The 27,488-nt window shown below is 41.8% G+C and overlaps 1 protein-coding gene and 1 long non-coding RNA gene across 2 annotated transcripts in view; one reads left to right on the forward strand and one right to left on the reverse strand.

The window, feature by feature from the left end:
• Positions 1–27,488, reverse strand: part of LOC117825434 (SPRY domain-containing SOCS box protein 4-like) — a 63,062-nt gene that overhangs the window by 4,719 nt on the left and 30,855 nt on the right. Inside the window, exon 3 of the mRNA XM_034701284.1 lies at positions 14,148–15,035. Within this exon, the coding sequence (XP_034557175.1) occupies positions 14,148–14,856 (709 nt within the window). The 5' untranslated portion in view covers positions 14,857–15,035. The remainder of the gene's footprint in view (positions 1–14,147; positions 15,036–27,488) is intronic.
• On the forward strand, positions 3,161–7,015 carry LOC117825436. Its single transcript, XR_004633845.1, has 3 exons — positions 3,161–3,200; positions 4,857–5,057; positions 6,785–7,015. It is a non-coding gene; the product is annotated as an uncharacterized LOC117825436 (long non-coding RNA).

Consider the following 27,488-nt stretch of genomic DNA (forward strand, 5'->3'; position numbering starts at 1 on the left):
ACAGCCCCCGCATATAGGTAGTTTCCATAGTAACCAGCTCCTCACACTGCTGCTGTGTGATGTCACGGCGCTGGGAGTGTACAGTCACAGCCGCACCATGTGTTACATGCGATGTTTGTGTGAAGATTTGTAAGTGCTGCCTGAAATGTTGCCAATTTAAATGTTCGAGCAAATGTTGCATACAGTACGGACAGCTGGGATCACAGGAGATCTCAAAACAAGGAGACAGCTGCACATTCCTCTCAATTACATTCAAAAGCAACAGAACTTCTGAGGGGGGAGGGAGGGTGCAGGAAATATCAGCATGCTAACAGATTCAACTTAACATATGCCAGCTGAGGAGCGTGTTAGCATTCACTTTCTTTAGCTCCCATTAGGCAGACGTTGAGCATATTTACTGAAATGCAAGTTTAATTATATAGAACATTTCAGCAACAAGGCAATTCAAAGTGCTTCAAAAGAGACATCATATCAAAAGGGCAAAACACGAGAGAGGGAATTTTATTCTTCTTATATAGAGCTGGCAAAAAGCCCAGATGGTAAATATGAAAACAGCTAAAACAGAGGATGAAATATAACGAGACTGGTATAAAATATAATAATTAAAGTCACCGCGCACTGTTAGGTAATCAAAATAGTTCCGTCACTACAATTATTGAATGAAAGGAAGTATAATACGATCTGATATGATCTGTTACGATACGATCTATTACGATTAGTGGTGCAACGGATCATCGTTGATCCGTGATCCGTACGGATGCCTCTCCACGGTTTGGCACGGACGTGGTCCGCGGATCGGTTGATGAAAAAAAAAAAAGTTGCAGATGTTCAATCCACACTCATTCGTCAAGCGCAGCGGTAGTCATGGCAAGTGAAGGAGCAGAGGAACTTGAAAACCCTCCTGCATCTTGTAAGCCACATGTATGGGAGCATTTTGGTTCCCTGTGAAATACAGTGAATGCTGAATGTGCTTGAGCCACGTTATGAAATTCCGTTGCGCACCCACTAGACCAGAGGCCGTCAATACGCGGCCAGCGGCCGCACCCGGCCGCCTATTTGTGGCCCCCGAACTGTTATTCCTTCAGTCTGTGTTTTGGTCGGGTCACCGTGTGTTTAGCGGGACTTGTCTCCATGTCTACGATACGCAGACAGGCTATTACTGAGTCACTTAGAGTCCACTGCTGCGAGTACAAGTTTTAACTTTCATTTTCATTTATGGAGCAGTTCACATACTGGCACTTTGCCAGCTGTAGGACCCTAGAATGCACCAAAACAGTGTGTTCACAGTTTGCAGCTCAAAGAAAAGTGGACGGTGAAAATCAGTGATTGAAAGAAGAATGGAGTGAAACTTCTAAAGTTCCTCTGCTCCTTCACTTGCCATGCCATGAAATGCAGTGAATGAGGCAGGACTGGGCCCACAGATAGGATGCTTTGCACATGCAGTACATTTTTGAGTTGAATGTTGTTTTTATTGAATGGGCAAAGTGTTTTACAAAATAAATGGAGGGACAAAGTTGTATTTGTCTTGTGTTCCTTTTTTTTTGCTGATTCGAAAAATGATCCGATCTGTGACTCAAAACCGTGATCCGATCCGAACCCTGAGTTTTTTGATCCATTGCACCCCTAATTACAATACTATCTGATACGATACGATCTGATACGCTCTGTTACAATCTATTACGATACGGTATTATACAATACGATCTGAGACGATTTGTTACGATCTGATACGATACAATACAATCTGATACGATACGATCTGATACGAGACAATCTGTTACGATCTGATACGATACGATCTGTAATGATACGATCTGTAAGGATACGATCTGTAACGATACGATCTGTAACGATACGATCTGATACGATCTGTAACGATACGATCTGTAACGATACGATCTGATACGATCTGTAACGATACGATCTGTAACGATGCGATCTGTAACGATACGATCTGTAAGGATACAATCTGTAACGATACGATCTGTAACAATACGATCTGATACAATATGATCTGATACGATGTGATATGATACGATACAATTCTATATAATCTGATCTGATACAATCTGATCTTATACGATCTGATATGATCTGATACGATTCGATCTGTTACGATTCGATCTGTTACGATTCGATCTGTTACGATACGATCTGTTACGATACGATCTGTTACGATACAATCTGTTACGATACGATCTGTTACGATACGATCTGTTACTTTATGATCTGATATGATAAGCTTTGATACGAGCTGTTACGATCTGATATGCTTTATTGTCTTCTTGGAGGAAATCTGTCCTGGACCCAAGTCCTGCACAAGCACAACTGCCTTCACAACAGTACGGATGAATAAAACCAACAACTATCCAAATGCAAACAGTGAAACGTGTATCAAAGGAAACCTCAAACATCATATTTGCATTTTACCCACAGCTGTAAACAGGAGACTTTTAAGCCTTGATTTGAAAGAAGTGAAAGTAGAGTAGACCTGCATTTTCTGCAAGTTTGTTCCAGATTTATGGGGCACAAGAAGGGAATGCTGACTCTCCATGTTTGGTTCAGACTCTGGGGACAGAATGCAGACCCGTCCCAAGCGATCTGAAAAGTCCATGTTTGGATGCTTCTTGGTGTTTTGGTAAATATAACTTGGCCTCAATCCGTTCAGTTCCTTACAAAACAACAGTGGTGTTTGGAAAGCTATTCTGCAACAGAGAGGGAGCCAGTGTAAAGACCTCAGAGCTGGCCTTGCAGCTGCATTCTCCACCAGCTGTGGTTGTCTACTTGTGAATTCCTGACCTGTGAAAAGACTGTTACAATAATTGGATCCTGTTTGGACACAAGTCCTTTAATCCTTGATACATTCTAAGGTTATAACAGGCTGACTTTGTAATGGTCTCAATTCTCTCAGGTTTGTTTGTATCACCAAAGTCAAGTATAAAAAATAAAGTCAGACTACAAAACTTCCATTAAAACTCAAGGTAACAGGAGAGCATGCTGTAAAAGGACGGACACTGCAGCATAGGGTGTCATCACAGCGCTCTCCCGAGGGAGCTGATGACGCGATGATGGTACCAACTTGCTGAAACTCAGCCAATCCCTGTCGACACAGAGCTTGTCTCCATGGTAAGGGTTGCCTGGGGTGACAATGGACCTGTCACACGGATGTTATGAGCACTGATAGGAAGTGCACACAACTGGTAAGTTAACTAACAACACTGTAAGAGACACTAGTTCTGCAGGAATAGGAACACGATGTGGTTAAAAGTGTTCTTGAGGCTTTGCTCTCCTGCATAAGTTAGAAAGTGAGGTCATCAACATTGATCCGTTGAGTTTGTGTGTGAGTTGATGAGGTGTTATCTCTGTGGCATTTACTTTAATTGAGCACAACATCTGCAATTTGAAACATCGTTTTTAGTGTTGACAAGTAATTTAAAAAAACTATTAATAGATGACAGGCTTAGTGGTTGATTAACTGCAATGAATCGCTTGATTCCATTACTGTGAGCTCACTCCATGACAGGTGACAGATCACATTACTTTGTTTCAGGTGTTATTTTCTAACTTCCATTTTAATTGTTCTTTATTCTTCACCATGCACACAGCTGCTTCCTCTCCGTTAGTGTCAGCTGTGTTGTGTGAGGTTGCAACAGTTTAGTTTTTTGCCTTGGCATCCAGTTTTCACAGCATGTGAGCCACATTCGGATGACTGCTGTTGATAATGACGAATCCAAACTATCGTAGAGAACGTGGTTGTGAATCCCAACGAAATATTTGTTGTAGAGTGTGTAGTAGGGATGGGCAATGATTATCGAATATTCAAGTATTCATTCACTTAGTAAAAATCGAAGAGTTACTGCGAACATTTTCTCATTTTGAAATTAAAATTTTTCATTGTTTTTACCAGTGCCTAGTTGTAATAAGGTATTCCCACCAGACGGGGGATACAGAAGGTCTTAAAATTGTTTGCTAACCGCAGTAAGTAACAGAAGAAGAAGAATCCTAACTGCATTAAATAGCAAGAGAAGAAAACATTAGCGACACTCACAGTGATTTTCTCCGTTTCTGAATCTCACACTACTCCACATGTATTTCCAGAGACTGAGCATGGCTGTAAAATGTAAACACACACCTCATCGCGTCACAGAAACACCGACATAAAGATCGAGACAGGCGCTGTCAGTGCCTGTACAAGCAGCCCCTCATCCTGCTGCTGGTTAACGCAACTGTCACACAAACGGCCGTTAACGGGACAAGTGTGTGTGTATGTGTGTGTGTGAGTGTGTATAGATCCTCTTCACTACAGGTATAGGAGGAACAGAGAACAATAGCAGACTGTCTACTTGACTATCGATCACTGATGGTGTCATCTCAGGTGGATAAAGTAATAAAAGTTAAAAGCCAATTCAATTCATGGCATGTGTTTTTTATTGTTCACAAAGCTGCTGAGGACAGTTATATGATCAGTGATATATGAGGTCAGAGTTTTATTATCAGCTTAATTTTCAATCCACTAAGAATCGACTGCGACTGCTGATGGAAACAAGAACTGCGCATCATGAACTTAATATTCTCAAGCTATTTTTTTAACTTCAGATAATGATGAACTAAGGCGTACTGAGATGAACTCCTGTTAGCTATTTAAAGCAGCCAATGTGTCACCAGAATAAACAGGCAAGTTAAATAATCAATCTATGCTAATTAGCTGGAGCCAACTCAGTAAAGTAGAGCTGAGCAAAGGATCTCTTTGCCCATTCCTTATCCATCCTCCTCCCTGCAGTCTGTCATGTGAATCCTCTCTCTTCCCTTTCAAGCACTTTTTGGTGATGGCCAGAGACTCTTTTTTTCTCTGACAGATTTATTGCACACTAAAGAGGAGATGGAGTGTGGGAAAGTGTGGTTAAGGACGACTGAGCGCCCGATGCACCGTTGGATTGCAGAGGCTTGGCAGGCTGGCAGGCGCACACACCTACCTAACACTTTACTGAGAACAAAGTGGCGGAAAGGGAGGTAAAGTTTTGGGATGGCGGCGCGTCGGTCAGTCTGCCCACACAGAGGTGAGATGGATGATTCTCGACTGGTGATGGCTTCCCTCTAGTTTCCTCTGCATGCTGCCTGGTGCATTTCTGTGCATATACATCAGCCTACCATGAGACAAAACCAACTGATGTCCTAGTTCGAAAAATGGGTCCATCTTTTAGGCATATTTGCTCCATTTAACTCCGCCCAAATTATCCTGCAAGGTAGCAAGCAAAAGGTGCAGGCTCCCAGTGGTGCCTATCCAACACATTAGCATAAACTGACCTACTTCTGAGATGACATGTTTATCAGTCTTACATATCCAGCCCTTTAGGTGCAGACACACTGCCATCCCCTATTCACCAAGAGGTCAAAGGGTAGAACAGGGAGGAGAGGAATATATTTAGAAGTGGACAGAATTGGTTCCATGACGTCTGAGATACAGAAGAAAACTGGAGCAGAACAGTAAGGTGAGCAGCAGGGGGGGGGAAGTAAAGTGTTGCTCTGTACCTAATTGGAAATGCAGGTGTACAAATTGAACTGTCCTTTCCAGAGTGGAAACAAATTGCTCACTGATGTAGTGATTCCTTCCGCTGATAATATCTGATTTCCTATTACCCTGCAACACCCAGAGCTAGTGAGCCTCAGACACAAGCATAGACTGCAGTCAATTTGTCCCTGCTGCTCTCACTTTGCTCAGGAAATAGAGGCTACGCATACATGATTATTAAGGCATAAAACTGTCTCTGTGTGTGCTGTTTGGGAGCGCAAATTCACTCATACACACACACACATCCATCAACCAACAACTGTGTGAATCCTAAAACTGTATAAAACAGGTGGCAAACTCTGGAGTTGAAAAATGAAGACAATGCAGGAGAGTGAAGACTACAGTTCCTCAAGTGTACACTTGAGGCTTGCTCCAAAAGCCAAGGGATACTCATAAGGTCCAGTTTTAGAACGCCCATTATTACTGCAAATTAGTGCACACTGTGCTAATAATACAGAGGTTGGATTTTTTAATAACCCATCTGATGAGATCATTACATTTACATAATTGGAGTCACAGCAGAGTTGATGGACGGTGGATGCATCATAGCTGTTGGCCAGGAGGTTAAAAGCCTGCCTCAGCTTCACCGCTTTGCCTGTGACTAGGTTGATCAAAAGATAGGCAGAGACAGTATTTCCAACATGGCGCCATCACTAGGCTTCAAAACATCTGGGTGAAACAATTAGGTGACAACACAGAGGCCATGTCTATGTTGTTGTTTTATTTACAGCCGATGGTATAAAAGAGAGGGATGGTCTGACAGGTCTCTAAAGAGAGGGTAAAAAATTGTAAGCTCCTCTGACCAACTGGCTGCAGTTTAGGTCATAATGCCCACCTCCTTTATGGTAACATATGGGTCGAACAAAAATAGTGCAAGTCATCTTTCTTCATAGTTTAATGCAGTATTTGACGCCATAGAAAGGGATAGACCACCAAGACCTACAGCTTGCTTTGTTAAATGTGTTTTGGTTAGTGGCAAGAATGGGACATCACTACTGTGGCTCAACCTTCCCAACTGCTACTGCACAGACTCTAATTATGGCATGAGGTTCTGTGTAATAAGTAGTTTTGAGACTACAAAGGAGTCAACATGGTAGAAGAGCCAAGGATTACATGGAAACAGTCCACAGAAATACATATCAAAGTGGACTAGGAAACACATCTGCTATCATCCTAAAAGTTGACCATCTTCATTCAATATTTCTCTATTTTCAGTGAGTTGGCACAACCAAACCAAACCCATCCATCAGGAAAAGGTTCAGCAGGGTGAGACCGAATACATGAAGAAGATTAAATTCTGACACGGATGCTTCATCAGTCCTGTTTGGACGACAGATGGCTGGTCTGTGCGTCCAAAGCTGGACTCACACTGCAGGGTGACCGCTAGCTTCCTGAATCATACTCATGGCTTTGTGTCTTTCACACATAGGTCACTTTTATGTTAATGATAACGGCTTCATTAAAACACGACAGCCAGTCTTTGTTCATACTTGTATGATATTTGGCACCTGGTGTCTGATGGACAAACAGTGTTTTGTTATAAAAGTTACTAAAGTGGGGAAGACTCGATTTTCAACATTTAACATTTAATGCTTCTCTGTATTATGAGCATAATAGCCTGAGAGCTCAACAATAACACCAGCATTTTGTCATTATTTCTAAGCTGCCTGAATGAATCCTTTTATCAGAGAATGAGCTAATCTATGATGCTCAGCTTCAAATGTTGATGTAATTTGCTTCAATAAGCTCAACGAATAACCAACATTATGATACAATACCAGCTAAGACTGCACATTATGTATATTATTGAGCTGACATTACCTGCTACTGATGGCTGATACAGATAAGATCAGCAATATATATATTTCACATATTTTGTATTTTAATATGTGTAGTTTATGCAAACCTGAGGGTAAGAAAGGCTAAGATGTAGTGAGAAAATATGGATGTATTTACTATGCACGTGTATACTGTTGTAAACCCTCAAAAACAACAGTGCTGGCAACAACTGTATTTTTTTTTTACGGCTAACAGGAGCTGCAAGAAATAATTTCTCTCATGACGAAGTTGTTATTCAGCCTCTGGCCGTGAAACTACGCCTACTCACTAGACTAATATAAGAAGTCCATATGTCTGTGGTAAAACTTTCGTCACTGACGTTATTGTCGATCAGACTGATTGTGTGTAATAATCCTTTAATAGAGAGCAGGTAGGGATACGTCTGTGACTAAGATGACCACGGATACTTCCAATCCAAGCTGTTCTCTAGGGAAATGCTTGGCCTTCTACCTCAGAGAAACTGGTAAACTGTCTGCAGTTCTCAAATCTGCACTGCAGCACTTCATTGGTGCTGATGCTAGCTGCAAATAATGTTGTTTGGCATTCAGTCAATACACCTTTGTGGTGATGTTGATATTTAAGGTGACTTGAAAGATTGTTTGTGTTGAAACTTGAAGATTTGTTTCTTTTTTTAATGAGATAATTTCAGCTTCTGCTCTTTGGTCAGCTTGCTGAAGCTGCACTTGGTATGCAATCTGCCATTACACACAGACGAAGAACATCAGCTCCTGTGCGTGCATGTTTAGTAGGTAAATGCAGGCAACTTTTATTGGTTATCTTTTCTTCCATCCCCAGAGGACACTGTATGTCAATGTCAAATTATCTTATGAAATTTAAAATTGACACCATGATGAGAGGACATTGGTACATCTGTTGGGACATATGTGAGCAGAGACCGTGCTCATTTGATGCACAAATTATCAATTATTTTCTCTCTCAGCTTAAAAGTTCCATACCTATTCACCTCACTACACCACCCACCCACTTAACCACCATAGGGTCCAGAGCCTTCAGGTGGTCTGCCCCCCGCCTCTGCAACTCCCTCCCACCAGACATCAGTAACATCGACTCTCTTTCCATTTCAAAATCTCATCTCAAAACTCATCTTTTTAAACTGTCATATTCACTCTGTTTACACGTCTTCACTGCACTCTTATCGTATCCTGTTAATTTAATTTTAATTTATTTTTAATTATTATTATTATACAATTACACTTTATCATACCTCGTTGATTGTATCAGCCTAATTTTTATATTGTTCTTTTTTAAACTCTGCCCTGTACAGTGACCTTGAGTGCCAAGAAAGGCGTCTTTAAATAAAATGTAATTTTTATTACTATCATATTGGCTATCTTATCATTGACCACTTCAATGTTTCCTTTTAAATTGGTGTAAACCTCAGAAATCGAAGTTTTACAGTTCTAGTTACGAGCAGCTAAATAAACAAGTGTTCACTTTTGCAAGTTTTCGCAAAAGGACTTGTTGCTATGAAAACAAGCTCCTGATACGTTTCAAGCGAGCTTCAAAGAACTTGAAAAAGCCAACACGGGTCAAAATCAGGGAAAATCACTTATGCACATATGTTTATCAGCTCCCTGGAGTCCAATCAAAGTGTTGCTTTGAGTAACTGCAGTAAAATAAAAATGATCAGCTCTGTTACATGTTTTAACGAGCAAAACAGCACAGACTAGTTAATTCTTTACCCGATGGTAGCCTTCTGGGAAGCAGTGTAAGGGTTCAGTCTTAATTCATGCGAGGTCTTAAGTGGAGCTACAGCTTGCATCTGCGCTGAGAATATTCCTTACAGCTCTGAACTGCAGACACGGAGAAGGAACACAACCATTTGCATAGGGCAAGCCCTCACCCGGCAAACCCGTGAGCAAGCTGCCTGGTCGACAATTAACCACCCACCCATCCACCGAGAAGTCAGCTTAACCGTCTCCACAGCAACCTGTCACCACAATTGGGCGTGTAAACACGGAGAGGAAGGATTAGTGTTGAGAAGCATGGGAGGAGAAAAAAGAAAGAGAAAAAAGGGAGAGCAGGAGGGAGGAGATGAAACACAATGAGAGTAGGAGTCAAATAAGGTTCATTTGCAAAAGGGGCGGGGAAGCATGTTAGCTGTTGTTGTGTGTGAAACACTTCCTCTTCACTGGTCTAACTTGTTCAGGTTGAAATGGGTTTGGATCAGCGTGTCGTCGTTAGGCTTGCTGGGTAATTGTTGCGTCACAAGGCTTATTTTGATGAAGAGAAAAAGAAGAACAGAGGACAGCGTGCTCCAGGAGCCCCCACTGCTTAGAACTCAGAGACATGAGACAGACGAGGTATCAAATCTGATAAAAGAAAAATCATGTTTCATGAGAGTGTGCTTTCAAGTGTTTCTTGGACAGAGAGGCAAAGGACTGAAGAGTACACTGCTGCATAGAACGGATGGGAAAACTGCATTAATACTGGGTATTAAGGGACAGTATGACGAGGATAAGTATACTTATCTCTCTCTCTTCAGGGAGGGAGAGATTGAGAATAAAGGAGTCTGAGCAGGAGGGAGGAGGAGGGGGAGGAGGAGGGGGAGAACGTGAATAGAGTCTGAGACAAGTGAAAGATCAGGAAACCAGAAGTGAAAAAAGGAATGAATCTTCCTCCATGAGTTACATTAAGACGATGCACAAAAGTAAGATGTGGGAATAGGGGAGCACTGTCATCTCCAAGCATACATATTGATGTTTCCATTCTTCGCTATAGAACTACATGGAAATGTGCCGTATGCTGATACCACTCACGGATCTCTCATGTGCATTCTGTCAGAACAGAAGCTCTTTGAACAATCATGACTCAAAACTCATCTAATGCTGCGTTACTTTGTTAGCAGTAAAAATGTATCAGGGAGAAGATGGATTCCTTGTTCTTTGAAGTCTCAGCAGTCCGTCATCTTTCAATGTTTATGATAAAGCAAAAAGGGAAGCAAATAAAACCGGGATCGACAGATTAACTGTTTTTCTTAGCAAACTCAGGATTGCCAGTCCCCAGTAAGATTACACTGGACTAACGTGCCTTTAATTAAGCTTGACAACTTTTCTCAGCCCTTTTCACACGTGCACTGCACGCCTGAGAGTTTCCCAAGGTAGGCTGAACACAAATCTCCTAATCCAATGACTCAGACGTTTTCCTGCCAGCCTGCAAGTACGAGCTCTGCATGAAGCCTCAGTGAGACGATGTGTGAACACAGCAGGTTACTGTCGAATGAGTGGCGAGTGGGCACGTTTATGATGTTAATCACGTTGAACAGTGTTGTGATACTAGTCGATATTTTTCCCAGTCTTATGTTTGAACTGCAGAAGGAAAAGTTGTAGATCTATTAACTCCAAAACAGCCACCATGCACACTCCACCCAGGCACTCCATTTACATCATCCAGTCATCTAGCACAGATAACCCCCTACGGTGTGTGTCATGAGTAATAGGGCAAGTCCAGAAAAAGTAAGGACCTGAATTCTCATGAGATTTTTTAAGGGATATGTGTGAAAGGGGCTCAAGATTCACACATTGAGATGTAAACTGAGAGCAGAGCAGGGTGCAGCTCATATCAACATTTTGACTGCTCAAACTAAAAGTTATGTTGAAGTGTAACAATACCTGCATCCTGGGCTACTTCTGCTTGATCTATGCCAATAAATAGATGGTTGTAGTAGATACACTACAGCCCCAGGCACAGAGTACTGAGAACAAGTCGATGTCTCGAGGTCCTCCCTAGAAAACTGTGAATCCTTGCACTTGGATACATTTAAATGCACAAATTGAATGCTTTTCTTTTCCAGGTGTTTATTTTTTCTTTTTGTGCATTTCTTTTTAAATATAACCCATCTTGATTCATTAATGAGCCACCGCTCATAAGCTTGTATACGTATCTGTGTCTTTTAAAAACACAGTGTAGTTTTAAATCGACAAACTCAAGTCCGACCATTATTTCGAGGCTGCACAAGCTTCAGTGTTTTAAAGCAAAACTTAAATCATGGCTCAAGGCAAACCAGTCACGTGATCACAGATTTAACCTCTGTATGCAGTCTTAAAGAGGCCGTAATATAATTTGATATGTGTTTTAATGTGGCATTCTGTTGGGAAGTATGTATTGTTTTTAGTAACTTGAATACAGTTCTTTTAGATTGTTTATGTTGTATTTTTTTAGATCTTCCTGTCCAGGGAACTGCCTAGGCTTTTGTGGCCAACTCTGGCTCAGCAGTTGTGTTGTGAATGATCCCTGAGAAAGAAACTAATAAACTAAACCAAACTAACCAGTTATTTTAGTTTTATTATGTGCAAACAAAGCCGTTAAGTGTTGCAGCAAGTAATTGCATGGAGGCACTGAGTTAAACCCACCCTGCTCTGAAAGGCGTCTGCTCTTTGGGATAGTTGTCTGGTTTTAGAGCTGAGGCAGGACAGGGCAGGGTGTTGATTCTCAGTGTGATCATCATCAGTTCTAAATATTCTAACACTTTAAGATGAAGGCATTTAATTCTCTGGTTTTATAAAATAGGAGTTTATACTTCCCAGCTGAATATGTTCCATCGTGATATCGGTGCATCAATAACATATTTTGCACAGAATCCAAACACTGAGGACTTTTAATAAACCACATAGGGCAGTGAGACATTTCCAAATGCAGGTTCTGTACTGTACTATATTATCATGACTTGAGCATGAAAATGGGACACTCTAAATGATGTGCATATAAGCTTCTTAACATGAATATATACACACACCTAACCTGACGCTTCCCACTAAGCAAGGCCAGACGCTGAGCTCAGAGGCACACTGGGACATCTTCCAGGATTCCTCCTCTGCTGGCTGCTGTCCTCCAGCCCACAAAGACACACATACACACACACGCACAAGTACACACACAAACACACATGGCTCGCAGCCACGGACATGGTGTCCATGCCTCACTGTCGGCACCGCCTCCAGCCTGCTTTGGGTCTTTGTGCATCATGCAGACTGGAGCGGGAGGGAGGACTGAGGGCTATTACACAATCTGAGAGGGCAGACTGGATGGAGATGACTACTAGTTGGAACGATGACATTTAACTGGAAAGAGCAGCAGGGCAGAGAGAAGCATGAAGAAAGGGGACATAAGGACACTGGTGGGGAAACAGATATTCTAATTATAACAGAGAAATGAATACAATGTTTTTGTTTGCACTCTGAGTGTGTGAGAGTTTGAGACAGACTTTGAGGACTTGAGAGAGAGTGTTAAAAGGCGATAGACTAGAATAGTACACCGCGGGCATGTTTAAGCTGCTTCCTATTGGTAAACAAAGCCGCAGTCCCTCTCATTGTGGGCTTTTTATAGATCAGTGCAGACAGAAATGTGCACTGCATATCCATTCTCTGTTCTCTCTGAAGAAAAAAATACAAATCTGCTGGTAAAGCTCTCTCAGTCTTGCCTTGAAACTTAAATCCTGAACATCTCTGAAGAGCAAAGACGAAATGGAAGTGTTTGGAAACTAGCCACAGCAGCACTGCTCGAGGATGGAGCTTTGAAACTTTCAAAAATCCTAATATTTCACACGTATTACACAGTAAAGGGACCGATTCAATCAAATTTAAAACGTCACCACTGACCTTTCCAAAAGACGAGGAGTTTAAAGCAGACTGGCAACATTATCATCCAATCAATAGCACTTAGTCGTACAACTAAGACACACAACTGTTCCTGGACCATGACTGAGAGAATATACTTTCCTCCTAGAATCCTGCTTTCTGTCTTTATTCATCCCTCTGGTAAAACTTGTACCAGCACATGTCTCACCCCGGGCCTTCACAGTTTTGATGAGCAGGTCTAAATATAAAACCTATCCAGAGTTTCATACATTAACATAACATTTCTACACTCTGACAATTACCCACCACATCCACCTCTCCACATTTTAGTGCAGTGATGCAAACAGTGGTCCTAAAACAGGCACTTATCCTTATATTTTGAGGATGATTGAGCAAATTAAGTAGTTGTTGACATTTTATTTAGCTTTTACATTTAAAACTCTCTAATTGTGTGTGCATGTTTATTGTAAGGCATGCTGAATAGTGCATGAACATACCTAAAGAAGCTGCATGATAGATTGTAAAAGAGGGAGTGTGCAGGGGAGGTTAGCATCATACGTTTTGACATCAAACATATGTTTAAGCACAGACATCTGCAGAGCGCCAGGATGATTTTTTGGAAGACTTTCAAAGCTGTGTTCTGAACTGTTTCCTGTTCCATCAGGGGAAAAGAACACCTTTCACCTTGCTGGATTGTTTGCTAAATACTGACATGAAGCAATATTTGATGGATGATAACGCTTGAAACACTGCCAGCAAATAAAAAGCAGGAGGAAATATCAGGAACTGGTTTGTTTGAAGAACTACAAACAGACGGGCTTTTTGATACTGATGGAGTCCACTCATCTAAATGCTGATTAACAATTTAAATTATACACCGATCAGCCGTAACATTATGACCACGAGCAGATGATGTGAATAACATTCATTATCTTGTCACAATAGCACCTGTCAGTTGTTGGGATATGTTAGGCAAATTAACATAAACAGCTAAGACGGCTCGCCGCTGTCCTTTAAAAATGAGCTGGTTGAGTTTGAGCTGAATACCGACTGACATCCTAATTGATATTCAAAGTGTTGGGGGTCAACTTTCAGGTCAGAAAATGTGTATGTGTGTGTACTGTACTGTGTGTGCCACTTACGATCCAGTCCGTTGACATAGCGAATCGATACTTCACAGTGCCCCCACACAGCACTGACAAGAGGAAACAGTCTCTTGCCTTTCAGCCCTCTGAAAGCTACTCCTAGATACTGTCCGTCCACCATGAAGCTCAGAGTTCCTTCGTCCATGTCTAGTATAACTGTCAGAGAGTCTGGGAGCACAAACGACTCGTCTGGCTCCAGGAAACAAGGGTATGTGGGTGCGGATGTGGACACTGGACGGTTCTTTCCATCGTGGTAGAGTCTGTTTCGACCCAGGTCCCAGCCCCAGGACTCAGAGTCCGAGCCCACCAGTGCCGTGTAGCCCACTGAGTGTAACAGTGCTTCAGCAGAGCCTACGCCAACCACAGCATGGGTGCCACGCTGCCTGGCCGGCCAGTGGATTCTCCAAACGTGAAGGCCCCTGGTGTAGCCGACCTTCCCTCGGATACAGTCTGTGCTCTGTGCCACTGGGTGCCGATGAAACGTCAGCTTGTCGTCCTCCTTAACGAAGATATTGAGAGACCGGTCATCAGGGTTCCAGGCGTGGCGGAGCTGCATCTCAGAACTGGCTGATGGCATGTCCAGTAGTAAGTCCAGCCTAGGGGGCCGACAGAAATCCGGGCCCCTCAGTTCACGGCGCACTGGCCGATACGAGGGCTCCCCGCGAACATCCACTGATTTGATACTGCCAGAGATTTTCTGGCCCATGGTGAGGTGGGTCGGAGGGAGGAAGGGACAGAGGGGAGGGAGATGGATGGACCGAGGGTGGAAATGAGGGGGCCGTAGGTCCTGAGGTTACCTCATCGGCACAGCGGCAACACAGTGGGCCTTGGGTGGTGAGATTCCTCGGACACACGGGCTGTCTTCAGCCAGGGGGGACCGCACTCCTGAAAACACACAAGTAGAAGCATTAAGGATTTTACAGTCTCAAACATCAGTCACTCTTGGCTTAACAATAATAAAGCATCTCAGAAACCATTGACAATCATTGTTTGGTAACAGCTCAGAGTTCCATTTCCTTCATGCATTTACATCTGTAGCATATACATGCTCATTTCTTGGTTCATTCCAACCCCCAGGATAGTGCCTGTTCATCTGTTTCAAGTACTCGTAGGTCTCTGGCTCTCTGGCGATCAGATTTGTCACTCAAGCTCATCTGCCTGCTTTTGCTCTCCATGTTTTGATTTTTTGGGCTTTCACCGAAGCTGCTGATACACGATTGGTCAATACGACTCGATCATACTATAACATACTACAAATGGAAACACCAGAACACTTCCAAGGTGAAAATCCAGACCCCCATATGCAGTCTACACTTCTTTATGGAATCTGTAGAGATTACTGATGAAGCTGGACAAAGCAGCTGCTCTGGGGTTTTCAAATGTTAATGCAGACCATTTAAATTATTTATACAAAGCTGCTTTAACTATGATAACTAGGGGAGGTCACGATCTTAGTTTACAGGAACTATGGGTTCACAGCCGATCTTGGACACTCATGATATTTGGAAACTATTTTCTTGTATTCTTTGAGAAAACAAAGAAAAAATACAACACCACAGCAGCGCTTTGCTTACGAAAATGAACACACTACACTTTTCTCATCTTCATAGCACACAGAGAGCAGCAGTAACACCAGCAGAATTATGGCATCAATGACGCTGGCTTCCCTCCAGAGCTGCGGAGAGAAAGGGGAAATGACGGGGAAGAAGAAATGAAGGATGAACTCCTCTTCACTCCAGAAAAGTATTTCCTCTCTTCAGTTGCCAGTGTGGAGTGAGCACAAACAAGTGCTTGAGTTTCAGTTTCCCTATGTGCAAACTCATCTCTTTGTTTTGTGGTTAACCTTCTCTGTAATTTGTCAAACTGTGTACAACACTAAAAGATCACAGCAGGCGACACATGTGAGCTGGCTCATTACAAAACAATCGTAATGACGCCGACAGCTGCGAGTATGAGAGCTTCGAACATTAACCGCAGTGATTACTTGTATTTGTCTCCATTATAGGCCGCCCCACCAGCCCTTTGTTTGGCTGCAGTCAGATGGCAACTGCCCTCTCTCTAAGAAACACATTCAACCATTTGTACAGTAAAGCAATGCATTTTTAACCAGAGTATTCAGAGTAAAGTGCCTTTTGGGATACGACTTCTCCAGTAATGAAATATTAAACCAGGCAGAGGGTTTGCAGAAGCTTGCTGATTTCCACTGAATACAGTCATACTATTTGCACTCTTTCCCCTCAAAACCAAACAAACCAATATGATGCAACTCGTGTTTTCAAAACAGGCAAATGTGAAGTGTACATGCTGAGAAGGGCCCTACACATGCCGAGCTTCCCTGAAGACATGAGAGGCTGCCGAAAGTACAGTGCACTTTTTTTAAATCACTCTGTTCTATATGCAATCCGTCCGATGTTTTTTCACCTCCCCTGTAGTTTCTCAGGAAGAGACTCCACATGGTTCTTCCAGGGAAAGTACAGTACAGAAACTGGGTCTGACCCACCAGGGGAACAGAGAGTGTGTGTGGGACAGACTGAAACAAATGGAGAACCAGCATGTAGTTGGTTCAATAGAATCCCAGCCGTGTGGTTAAAACTCCCCATGTTGGACTGATTATAACGCTTTTTTCCTTAACCCCATATGTGATGACAACTTGACTGATCTGTGGTCGGGGCAGCCCTCCTTTAAATGTCACAGAGTAAATAGGTTTTGAGTTCTTGGGGTTAAAAAGGGACTTGAATTTGAGATGGAAATGTAATGAATGACAACATGATAAATGGGCAACAGCTTTAACGACAACGCACAAGACTGAAAACACAACACACACCTGCTGGCAGAGGAAGTTATTTGCAGAACACTATCTCCTGACCACAACCCATGAAGAGTGACAAGCTCGGCATTACCATATTAATTAATTGACAGCGGCAGACTTGATGCACGAGGCCATTTCGTTACAAATGACAAGAATATTTATCACACGGCGAAGCACATTCGCAGGCAAAGACGAATCTCAGCCGCCATCGACCGCCTAGTTGACATTTTTGAACATGCATGCAACATACATGACAAATAAGCCCTGGCTGCTCACATGCATACATTTTGCTGGTGATTGTTCAAGCACGCCACTAACTCATAAGGGAGGAGACCTCGGGTCAAACAATTAGGAGACAGGACAGAGAGGAATGATTCATGGGATCAGGAGGGGCAGGGAGGGAAAATGTGATGAGAGAATACACATACGCTTTAGATCTGCCCTCTAGACTTGCATTGGCCAATTAATTTCCAATATATAACGTGACATACAAAGATGTCTGCAAATCAGTTACAGCAGCCGAGCAAGGAACATGTTCGCACTTCTAACTCTGGAGACAGGCAATCTGAGGTTGTATATCTAAGTGCTAAAATCTCATCTTTTATTGCTCTAGTGCGAGTCAATTATTACATTGTTAGGTTTGAAGCTTGTCAGTGTGTGCATCAAGCTCATCTCAATATAAGGTAGGTTGTATATACTGCAGCATGATAGGGGTAATTGTGCAATTGCGATCATAAAAAGGACACTACTGCGATTTTCAATTGCAATATAATAAATGGCATTATGAATTAGCTTGCTTGGTTATGGAGGAACATGCATTAAGTTGTTGAAGTTTTTGAAACACCTGCTTCTAGATTTAAAACATACAAATATATTTAGAATTTTACTCTGTCTTTAAACTGGTGAATTCCACATCTCATTGTGCTCGCCACTGCCTCTTGCAGTTCAAAGTTGTGCACAGGGCCCATATGTGTAAAGCTAAACTGTCCCATTTTTACCCTACTGTCAGCCCCTACTGTCACAAATGTAAGATAGGTGAGGCCTCCCTTATCCATATGTTCTGGACATGTCCCAATCTGGAAAAATTCTGGTGAGAAGTATGCCAAACCTTGTCTCAGATTCTTGACATCACCTTAGAGCCGAACCATCTGGTGGCCATTTTTGGTACTACTGAAAAGGGGGATGTGCGTCTGACCCCATTTAAAAGTCGTACTCTAGATTTTGCATCGATCTTGGCCACTGCAGTATCGCTGAGATGGAGGGATGCTGCCCCGCCCACCAACAGTCAGTGGCTGGAGGGGGACATCATGTCCTGCTTAAACCTTGAAAAGATCTGCTATTCAGTCACTGGCTGTAGTAAAATGTTTATTCAAATGTGGGGACCTTTGATGAGCAACTTCAGTGAATTTATGACACACCCTCCTTCTCGGACTTTGACTTTACAGTCTTTTTTTGTTTGTTTTTTTCTATCATTTTCAGGCACACAGAGTGTAACTCATTTTCATTGTCACCATGAATACCTCTTTCAGTATTGTCAGACAACCTGGCTTCCAGCACTAGAACATTGCTTACTCCAGGACTACTCTAATAAGTGTATGCACTATGGAGCCCCTACACGGACATTGGGACTGTTGGGTTACGAGGGATGGGTCACCCAGGAGACATGTTGAAACTCAGTGTAAAACCCCTGAGACTCTAATTGTGCTCTGCTGTGGTTTTATTTCACTTTAACGACCTTAAGATGCCTCTTTGTCTCTGCCTTTACTTGCCTGGGCCTTCACTCACATGCATTCATCCTACTCTTTTCTGTGCATTGTCAGGTGTTGATACAAATTGGTCATGTAACCATGCAACATAGAGACTTTACAAGTTTTGCACTGTTCAACGTCACTGTAACAGGATCCAAAATATTCACAGATAGTAGAGGTGGAGTCTTTTCCCGTCACCAGTTCAGTGTCTGCTTGCTCGTCGCATTCCAGCCTGTCAGCATACATGTCACTCTACGCGCAGGAAAGTCATGTGACCAAACAAACATACTGCAAATGCACATACACTGTCGGAGCTACTGTTGGGCGTAACCAAACAGACCTCAAACAATCAGGAGAGGTTGTAATGTTTCCAGACATGGTGTTTTTATTTAAACCCCAAACTGCAGCCTTTAATGTTTTAAAGACAAAATATTACATTAATATAATTGCACATTCTTTTGTCTTTATTGTGAATAAAATAAGATTAATACAATTATAAAATAGTTTTAACTGAGGAGACCTAATTTTCCACTCATCTGCCTGTGGGTCCTGTGGGGTTATGATATCTGGAAACTCCGAGAAAATAAAATTGGTTTTAATCAAAGAAAATATGTGATAACTGCTTTTTTTCCCCACTTTCAATATAATTAAAAATAATAAAATTAAAAAGGATTAAAATAATATTATTTTGCATGATTTCTGACTGCTTCAGTGAGATTCCGGGGTGTGTTTTTTGGAGAGTAGGAAAGCTGAGAATCAATCCTGCCTGTGAATATTTGAGGCCATCCACATGGAGCTGCTGACAGGAACTTCCAGCTGGTGTGCATCAAACTTCAAATCAACTTCAAAAAACAAAGCCTGGAATGGGAGGCTCTTTGCACCCAGATACTAAAACATGCTGGTTAAAAATGCACAAGTGAACAAAGCTCATACGAGCCCTCACACAAACCTCAAACACACAGCAGCCCATCAGTGAGCCATTTATCTTTACATCCCCTCAACAGGAAGTACATTAACCCTTTCTTTTGTCTCCACAGCCACATTCAAGGATCTAATAGGGATGTCACAGTGCAGATACTGTCGGATCCAACAGTTTAAAGCATTTATTTGTTTTTGTGCAGCTTGAGGGACTGGGGGTTCAGAGCCTTGTTCAAAAGGCACAGCAGCAGAACTCAGAAAGCAAACCAGCACTTTTCCAGCTACCAGCTCAATTTGGTCCATTATGGTGCTTAAGGTAAAGACCCTCTGTTTTTCCAAGACCAGGACCAGTATACACGTCCAGCCATTACACAAACAGGACCATTAGTCTTAAAGTGCTGTTATGGAATGGCCCATTTGGTCGTAGCGTTATCCACATGCTCGACTGCAAATAATTGGCCAATTAGCTAATTGCGCCATGAAAGCGAGGCTGGTGCAAAATGTCATAGGTCCAGGGAACCTCCTGGAAAACACCTATCCAACACATTTGAATTGCGCATGCCTACTACGCATAAACTACAATAAACATGGCTAGTGGTATCGGTGTGACTGAGGGAAGATCAAGAAAAACAAATTTTCAGGGGAAGAAGAAATGGACATTTTATTATAGGAATATACATTCCCTACAGACTGCTACTGCTTCAGAGTGTTGTCCTTGTTCATTAAGAAAACACTGGATCTATCAGAGTTCAACTCCAAGCTGTGACTGTACTGCTGTGGCATGGAGCAGACACTTTCAAAGTGAAGCAGCTTTGTTTCCAGCAAATACTGATGATTAACACCAAGTCCTTTACAAATCCTAATTTGTTTTTCTCAAGGAAGATTCATTTGTGTGCATGTAATCAATAGTCTGTCATTCTACTGTAAAGCACAGAGTGTTAACGAGTTACATGAAAGGACTATTTAAAAGCTGGCATCGAGACCGGTCAGGATTGTTTGTGAAGGAAATAAGAAGCAAGGAGAAGTAAAAGGACAAAGATGAGAGAAGGAAAGGAGGACAGCCATGATGGTGGAGAAGAAAAACAATGATGGGACAGAGGAGTGACGTGAGCATGAGCATCATGGTGTGAGGAGGACAGACACTTTTTTCAAACACCTCTTCGGATTAAAAGATTTGTTTTTGTGGAGTAGATAAATCAGTTCCAACTGGGGCTGCACAATGAGTTGTTAAATTATTACCATCACAATGTGCACACGTGAAACAGTCTCACTGGATATGCAGGACATGTGATGCAAAGAACATTCAGGATAACGTAGTATGCCCACACTGGCCCACTTAGCTTTCTGAGTCAGTGTCTGATGGATATCCGGTACCAGGATCCGTTTAGTGCCTCCCTCGTTTAAAGTGAACAGACTTGCAAATTACAAATAATGACAGAATAATTGTTTATAATATTTACTCTACACTTACACTAATGAAGATATATGTAAGTGCTCAGCAGCTCCCTCCAGTCCTGGGTGAAGTAAAACTGGATGCAAGTAAAAGCTAGGATTGAGTCCTCTGCACAAACTTTTCAGGCGAGCAACAGTATCACGAAGAAGGCCGCTGGTAGCGTGACAGCCATTGTTAGCATATCAAACATGCACAGCCAGTCTTGGCAAGCAACCCCCATTCAAAAACAAGCACAGACGTATACACACACACACAAACACACACACATACACACACACTACTTTGAGGCAAACAAATGCAGACTGGTAATGTGGGGACTTTGAAGTAACACCCACTCAAACACAAACACACTCTAATCAACACACCCGCTTTGGGGGAATGACGACATGTGCAGGAGCATCTACATGTGTCACCTATCTTTGACTTAATGACAGACTGATAGATGGAGCTGGTATCTATTACAGGGTGAGTAAATGGACAGATACTTTGATTTTCATGTGGATATTTATAAGAGAATAACTGTGAGCAGTGACTGTATATTCATGTTTCCACATCCAGCTGCTATTTTCTCAGTCTGTGGTTAATCACCCAAATACTTCCATTAGGAAACTTGACTATGTGAAAGGCTTCGTTTTGACATTTTTGTGTTCTTGATTCGCTGACAGGACAATCACAACCATGTGACTGAAATCCTGAAGTGACAAGTGCAGAAATGAGCAGGAGGGCTTTAAGATGTTTGCTGTCAGCAGGTTATGAGGATAATAAAATAAGAGTTAGGGCCTGATGCAAAGAAAGCAGAGGTGTGGGTCAGGACAGCTGCAGTCTTCCACGGTATAATACAAAGTATAAAATTGACATGAAGGCACACAATACATCTCAACCTTAGTGCTCGCTCAGGTTTCAACACGTTGCCTCTTTATCCCTTCAAACAAAGAGAGAAGACGCTGAGGCAAAATGAAACAAACTACAGCTGCTACACTTCATCAGTGTTCACATCATGATTTTAAGGTTATTGTGCCATCTAGAATTAGTCATTTTGAAACATGTATTTTGGGTTCTTATGGTCTCTTTTTGGTCTCTAAATTCAAAACAATGTACAGTTTTCCTCAGGATTCTGTCGTCCATAGATGACACTTTTAAGTGTGTTTAAGCTCAACTTGTAACAGCAGATGTAAGACAATGTGATGACTCAGGCAGCATTCATCAGTCTGTCTATGTCTGCATCATTTATTTTGAGTAGAGTTGAGTCTACTCTAAGAGTTTTAGATTGTGTTTCAGACAATGGTGAGGAAAACATGATGAAATCCAAAACTTTGATTCAACGATGACACACGACTGAAAAGAGATTTCGTCTGGCTCGGAGAACAAGTCAGTCAAACTTCTGATAAAGTCAGGAATTCAGAAACAAAATCCCACAACAGACATGTTTCAGCAAATGTGTTACATTTTTAAAAGTATTGTGTTAGAAATGCTGTTTGAAGATATAACACTTTAAAAAAGGAAATTGGCAAAGCAACAAGAAGACACGCATTAATTCATGGATGACTGTTCTGATGTCTTGACACTTGTGTTTTGGAGCCAAACGTAACAATACTTAACAAATATGTTATGTATTGTAGGGAAGGGCTTTTCAAGTAGAAGTACTTTGTAATAGTCACTGGGAGATATTTAAAGAATATTTGAATAAACATTTACACTACCAGTCAAAAGTTTGGACACTTCTCATTGAATGTTATTTATTCATTTTAATTATTTTAACAGTGCAGAGTAATACTGAAGACATAACTATGAAATAATCTGGTTTTGCCATAATATATATTACAACAGTAGTCAAATAGGGCTATCCATTGTGTACTAACCCTACCTCTGAACAACACAACTGATGGTCTCAAACACATTAAGAAGGCAAGTCATTCTACATATGAACTCTTGACAAGGCTCATGTTAATGAGAAACCATTCCAGGAGACCACTTCATGAAGCAGACTGAGAGAATACCAAGAGTGTGCAAAGCTGTCATGAAGGAAAAAAGGGGGCTACTTTACAGAATGTAAAATATAAAACATATTCTGCTTTGTTTAACACTTTTTTGTTCATTAAATAATTCCATATGTGTTCTTTCATAGTTTAGATGTCTTCGGTATCAATCTACAGTGTTTACAATAATTAAAATAAATACAAACCCTTGAATGAGAAGGTGTTTCCAAACTTTTGACTGGTAGTGTATATTCATATAAATGTATATATATATATGCATCTTTGCTCACTAAATCATAGCCTTTAACCTCAGGTGTGTATAAGGACATTTGAAAATAAAGAAGAGGCCAAAGAAAAGTCAGCAATCTTACGAGTATCGACCATCAGGAGCATGTTACTGGTTATCCATTTAGGCAAAAAAAACATCCATACTGTGCACGCTTTGTTGGCAGTGTCATAATGTTAGATATTGTTAATTAAAGTTAATTATATTTACTAAAACCACTTTAAATGCAGCTATATTGTCACGCTGAACTGCAGAAATTTGTGTTAACTTCTTGTACTCAAGGTTTATTTCCATGCCCACTCTGTATCTGCAGTAAAATCTTTAAAATACCACACAGTCTGGGCTCCAGCTCTGCCACCAACTTCTGTAGAAAACAAAGCCGCAGTTTATTCCCTCCAAACGAGTTGCTGGAATCACATCTACTTTGCATTTCTATCATTGCAACATTTGAAAAGTTGGCTTTAAATTTTCTTAACAATCAAAGTACTGTTTGTGCTGCTGTGGCCCCTGTTTACCCACCAGCACAATCAGATGATGACTGCCTACGCCAAGTGTAATTACAAGCTGGGATTAAGCTTGCCTGGTGTGTCAATGCTGTAACACAAGCCACAAAGTTGTCGATCATGTGTCACTGTCCCGCCTCTCAGTCACTCATGTGTGTGAAATGCTACACTAAGGGTGTCATGCTAGCAGCTATAGCCATATTGGGGTAGATACTGTGACCGGCCAGAACAGGTACACTACTCAGTTTTTCCTCTTTACATGCAGAATCAAACAAACGTCAAGATGCAATGATTAGAAATGAGTGAATCTGGAATGAAGCCACTTCCTTACGCATGTCACTGACACATTTAAAGCTCACACAGACACAATGGTAGCTCCAGGAAAAACTACACTTTTATAACCCAGCAGAGTTTTATTTTAGAGACCCTATAGGTTCGATGTGTTGAATCATTCATAAAATCCCTGCTCTGGGACATTTCAGACAACCACAGAAAGCTTTAGCATTGTTGCAAAGACTTAAGGGAACTGTCAGCCCAGCAGAAGCTCAGCAACAGTCCTGCCAACAGAGAGACGGGAAACCTTAGAAAAGTTCCCAGACTGGAAGAAGCACAAACAAGAGGTCACGACACAGAAGAGCTCTCTTAGGCAGGAATAAACATCTTACCATGAAAGCATTTCTCCCAACAGCCAGGCGGCTCTCGCACAGCAATGTGAACACACTATCACAGCAGCCAAGTGGAAGAGTGGGAATATTTGCTCCTCAGTCTGTAGTCCAAAAGGAGGTCAGTACGCAGTCAACAGCCAGATGAGTGTGGGACAGAGCAGAGACAGAAAAAAAGTGTGTGTGTGTGTTTGTGTGTGTCGGTAAGTCGGTGAGTTCCTGCTTGTGACGCAAGGATTGGAGGGGAAACAGCCTGGCTCCAGTTCCCTGCTAAGGCAGGAAAACAGCTGCTAGAGGGAGGAGGGAAGAGAGGGAAAGAGAGAGAGAGAGAGAGAGAGAGAGAGAGAGAGAGAGAGAGAGAGAGAGAGAGAGAGAAGGGGAAGGCTCAGTATGGAGCACGCTCAAAGTCTTTCCCAAGCAGCACAAAACCACCCACTCTCACAGACGGTGGAAATAAATGCAAACACACACACAGCTCTCTCGTATTTACAGAAAAACAGCTCCTTACCACTCTGCATTGAGACGGTTAGAGAGGATTATTTAAGTTGAAGCAGGCTTTTGGAAGTCTGTCTTTTGTTGCATTCAAATATATCCTGCACATGCAAGTTCAAAACCAAGCATATGAGTTTGAAGACCTGAAATGAAGACTTGTACTTCTTGTAGTTTTACTTGAAAGTAGAAAAATCTCTCAATCACATTTGCAAATGCACTTCAATTATTTGATTTGGGAGAAGAACTTGGGGGTTTTACTGGCATAGAACATTACATAGAGTCTTCATAATACTAGAGTCCTATAGGGCAACAAAAAACTGAACTACCGGGTAATTTTCTTTCTCTCTAACTACTTAGTGATTGCCTATTTAATCCCTCTCTCACTCTGCCTGTGGAAGATTCGGTTTGAAACTGTGATCGTTGGTCTGTGTGTTTGTTAAAGCTTCAGCACTCTTTGATACAATATTGTGCAAAAATCTACATTCTACATTTTTGTGCAGAACCTGTGACCAGCAATTAAAGCTTAATTTAAATTAGAACTGAAACAACTCCACATTAGTAAGTGATGTCCAGAATGGATCTGCATCTCTTTATCCATCGAATTGTTTAGGTTGGCTTCACATGAGCCCATGTAACCTCTGACCGTCAAACTGATTGATTGTAGATGTGTATGGATGAGATGTACACAATCAATCTCAAAGACCAGTTTCAGGTCAATAAGGGCAGTTTTTACTCACCAGTATTGACTTGTTGAGCTGTATTAAGCATGAGCTCATCCCTAGATTTACATCAAAACACACAGCCAGCAAATATCTAATATACACCACTCCCTGTGTGTGAGAGAAGGGTTGAGACCACCAACCCTCAGACACCTTGTAAAAATAACCCAGTATGAGATGTATGTATTCATGTTATTTACCAAATGTATAATCGTTATTTGATTTTAGCAGGTGTGTACAGAACAGTGTTTCACTACAAATAGAGGCAGACTGAGGGCAGTGCAGGGCTGACATCAACAGGGACCACTCCACCTCCAGTCTCCCGAGCACAAAGCCAATCAGGACATTTTCTTAATGTAATCTCCACAGAGGATGTTCAGAAAATGAAAAAACACACACACATCAAGTAGAATCAATAAGTTAGATGGACTAATGCTGCAATGAGCATTGAAAAAAACAGTAGAAAAACTTAATGAAAACAAAGATTCCCATGAGACTGGGACAAAAAGAGGATTATTAATAGTTTGGATGCAGACTTTTTCAGTTCTGATGGCCTCGCAGAGCTTCTGGAGTTCCTAAAATACTTGTATGTACCTGTTTAATGTGTACTGTGCAGCTGTAATACCAAAGAGTTAATAATTGCACTAAGTACTCAATATTAAATTACTTCTCAAGGTCACATCTAAAGCCTTTAAGTTCGGCTTTGCAGAAGAATTCAGATGTGGCTTCTTGATAATCAGATGTGCGTGTACAATAAGCTATGTTATGACAAGGTGCCCCACCCAAGCAGCCTTTCTTCCTCACTTCTTTTCTGACACATCCCCCGCTGTCTACCTATACATCCCAGCTTCTCTGCCTCTCATCTTTCTCCCACGGGAGACCAGAGCCCTCCTCTGACTTGTTACCCCCCCTCACCCACCCTTAAGCTAATGCACAACAGCATTCCTCTCCTACTGCTTCCATCTAAAGAGAGTTTCAAGCCGAGTCCTGCATACATTAACATCGGAGTAAACCATGTTGAAGCTTTCACTGTAGAAAAACTGCACACTCACCACATTCACAAGAGATTCAACAACACCCTCCCAAACTGAGGGCTGCTGCAAGACTCCTGTTTGAAGAAGTCTGGTGTATTGATATGAGTGCAGTTAGAGGCTGAGTGACCTCTGATAGAGATCAGAGGGAGTGGGTGGGAACTTAACTCTATTGCTATCTCTGCATTTGTGGTTTGTACAATCATTTAGTAGGCACTATTATGTATTACATAAAAGAGGAAAAACATGACTTTGTCTTGAGGTTTGTTCATTTAAAGAACTGCAAAAACATGAAGGACATGCTCCACCAGCCAAGAAGCATTTCAGACAATGGACTTCATTCACCAGCACACTCTGCACAGCCCTTTGTTAAGAGAATGCACCTCAAACTGTCAGATGTGGTGATAAACATTGTTATTACCCGGCTTTCTTACTGATCTACCGGCTGTGTACGAGGCTTGATTCTGATAAGTCATAACCCTTTGAGGATGGTTATTAACTTTCACCAACATGTCAAATCAATCCGCGGAAAAGTGTTCTGGCACATTTAGCTTCTGCTTGTTGACACCATAGACTGTATATATAATGGACAGCGTCGCTTCACATTTTCCCATTATACAGTTTTGAAGCCATTGTGTTTCAGCGGTAACAAGCTCCGCCCTACAGCACAGCGTCCTGAGGTCCTACGGGGTTTCTCTCTACGGCAGCAGTCAAACCCGGATGTAAAACCATTTTTGAACC

The sequence above is a fragment of the Notolabrus celidotus genome, chromosome 14, assembly GCF_009762535.1.
Source record: "Notolabrus celidotus isolate fNotCel1 chromosome 14, fNotCel1.pri, whole genome shotgun sequence".
Taxonomy (NCBI): Eukaryota; Metazoa; Chordata; class Actinopteri; order Labriformes; family Labridae; genus Notolabrus; species Notolabrus celidotus.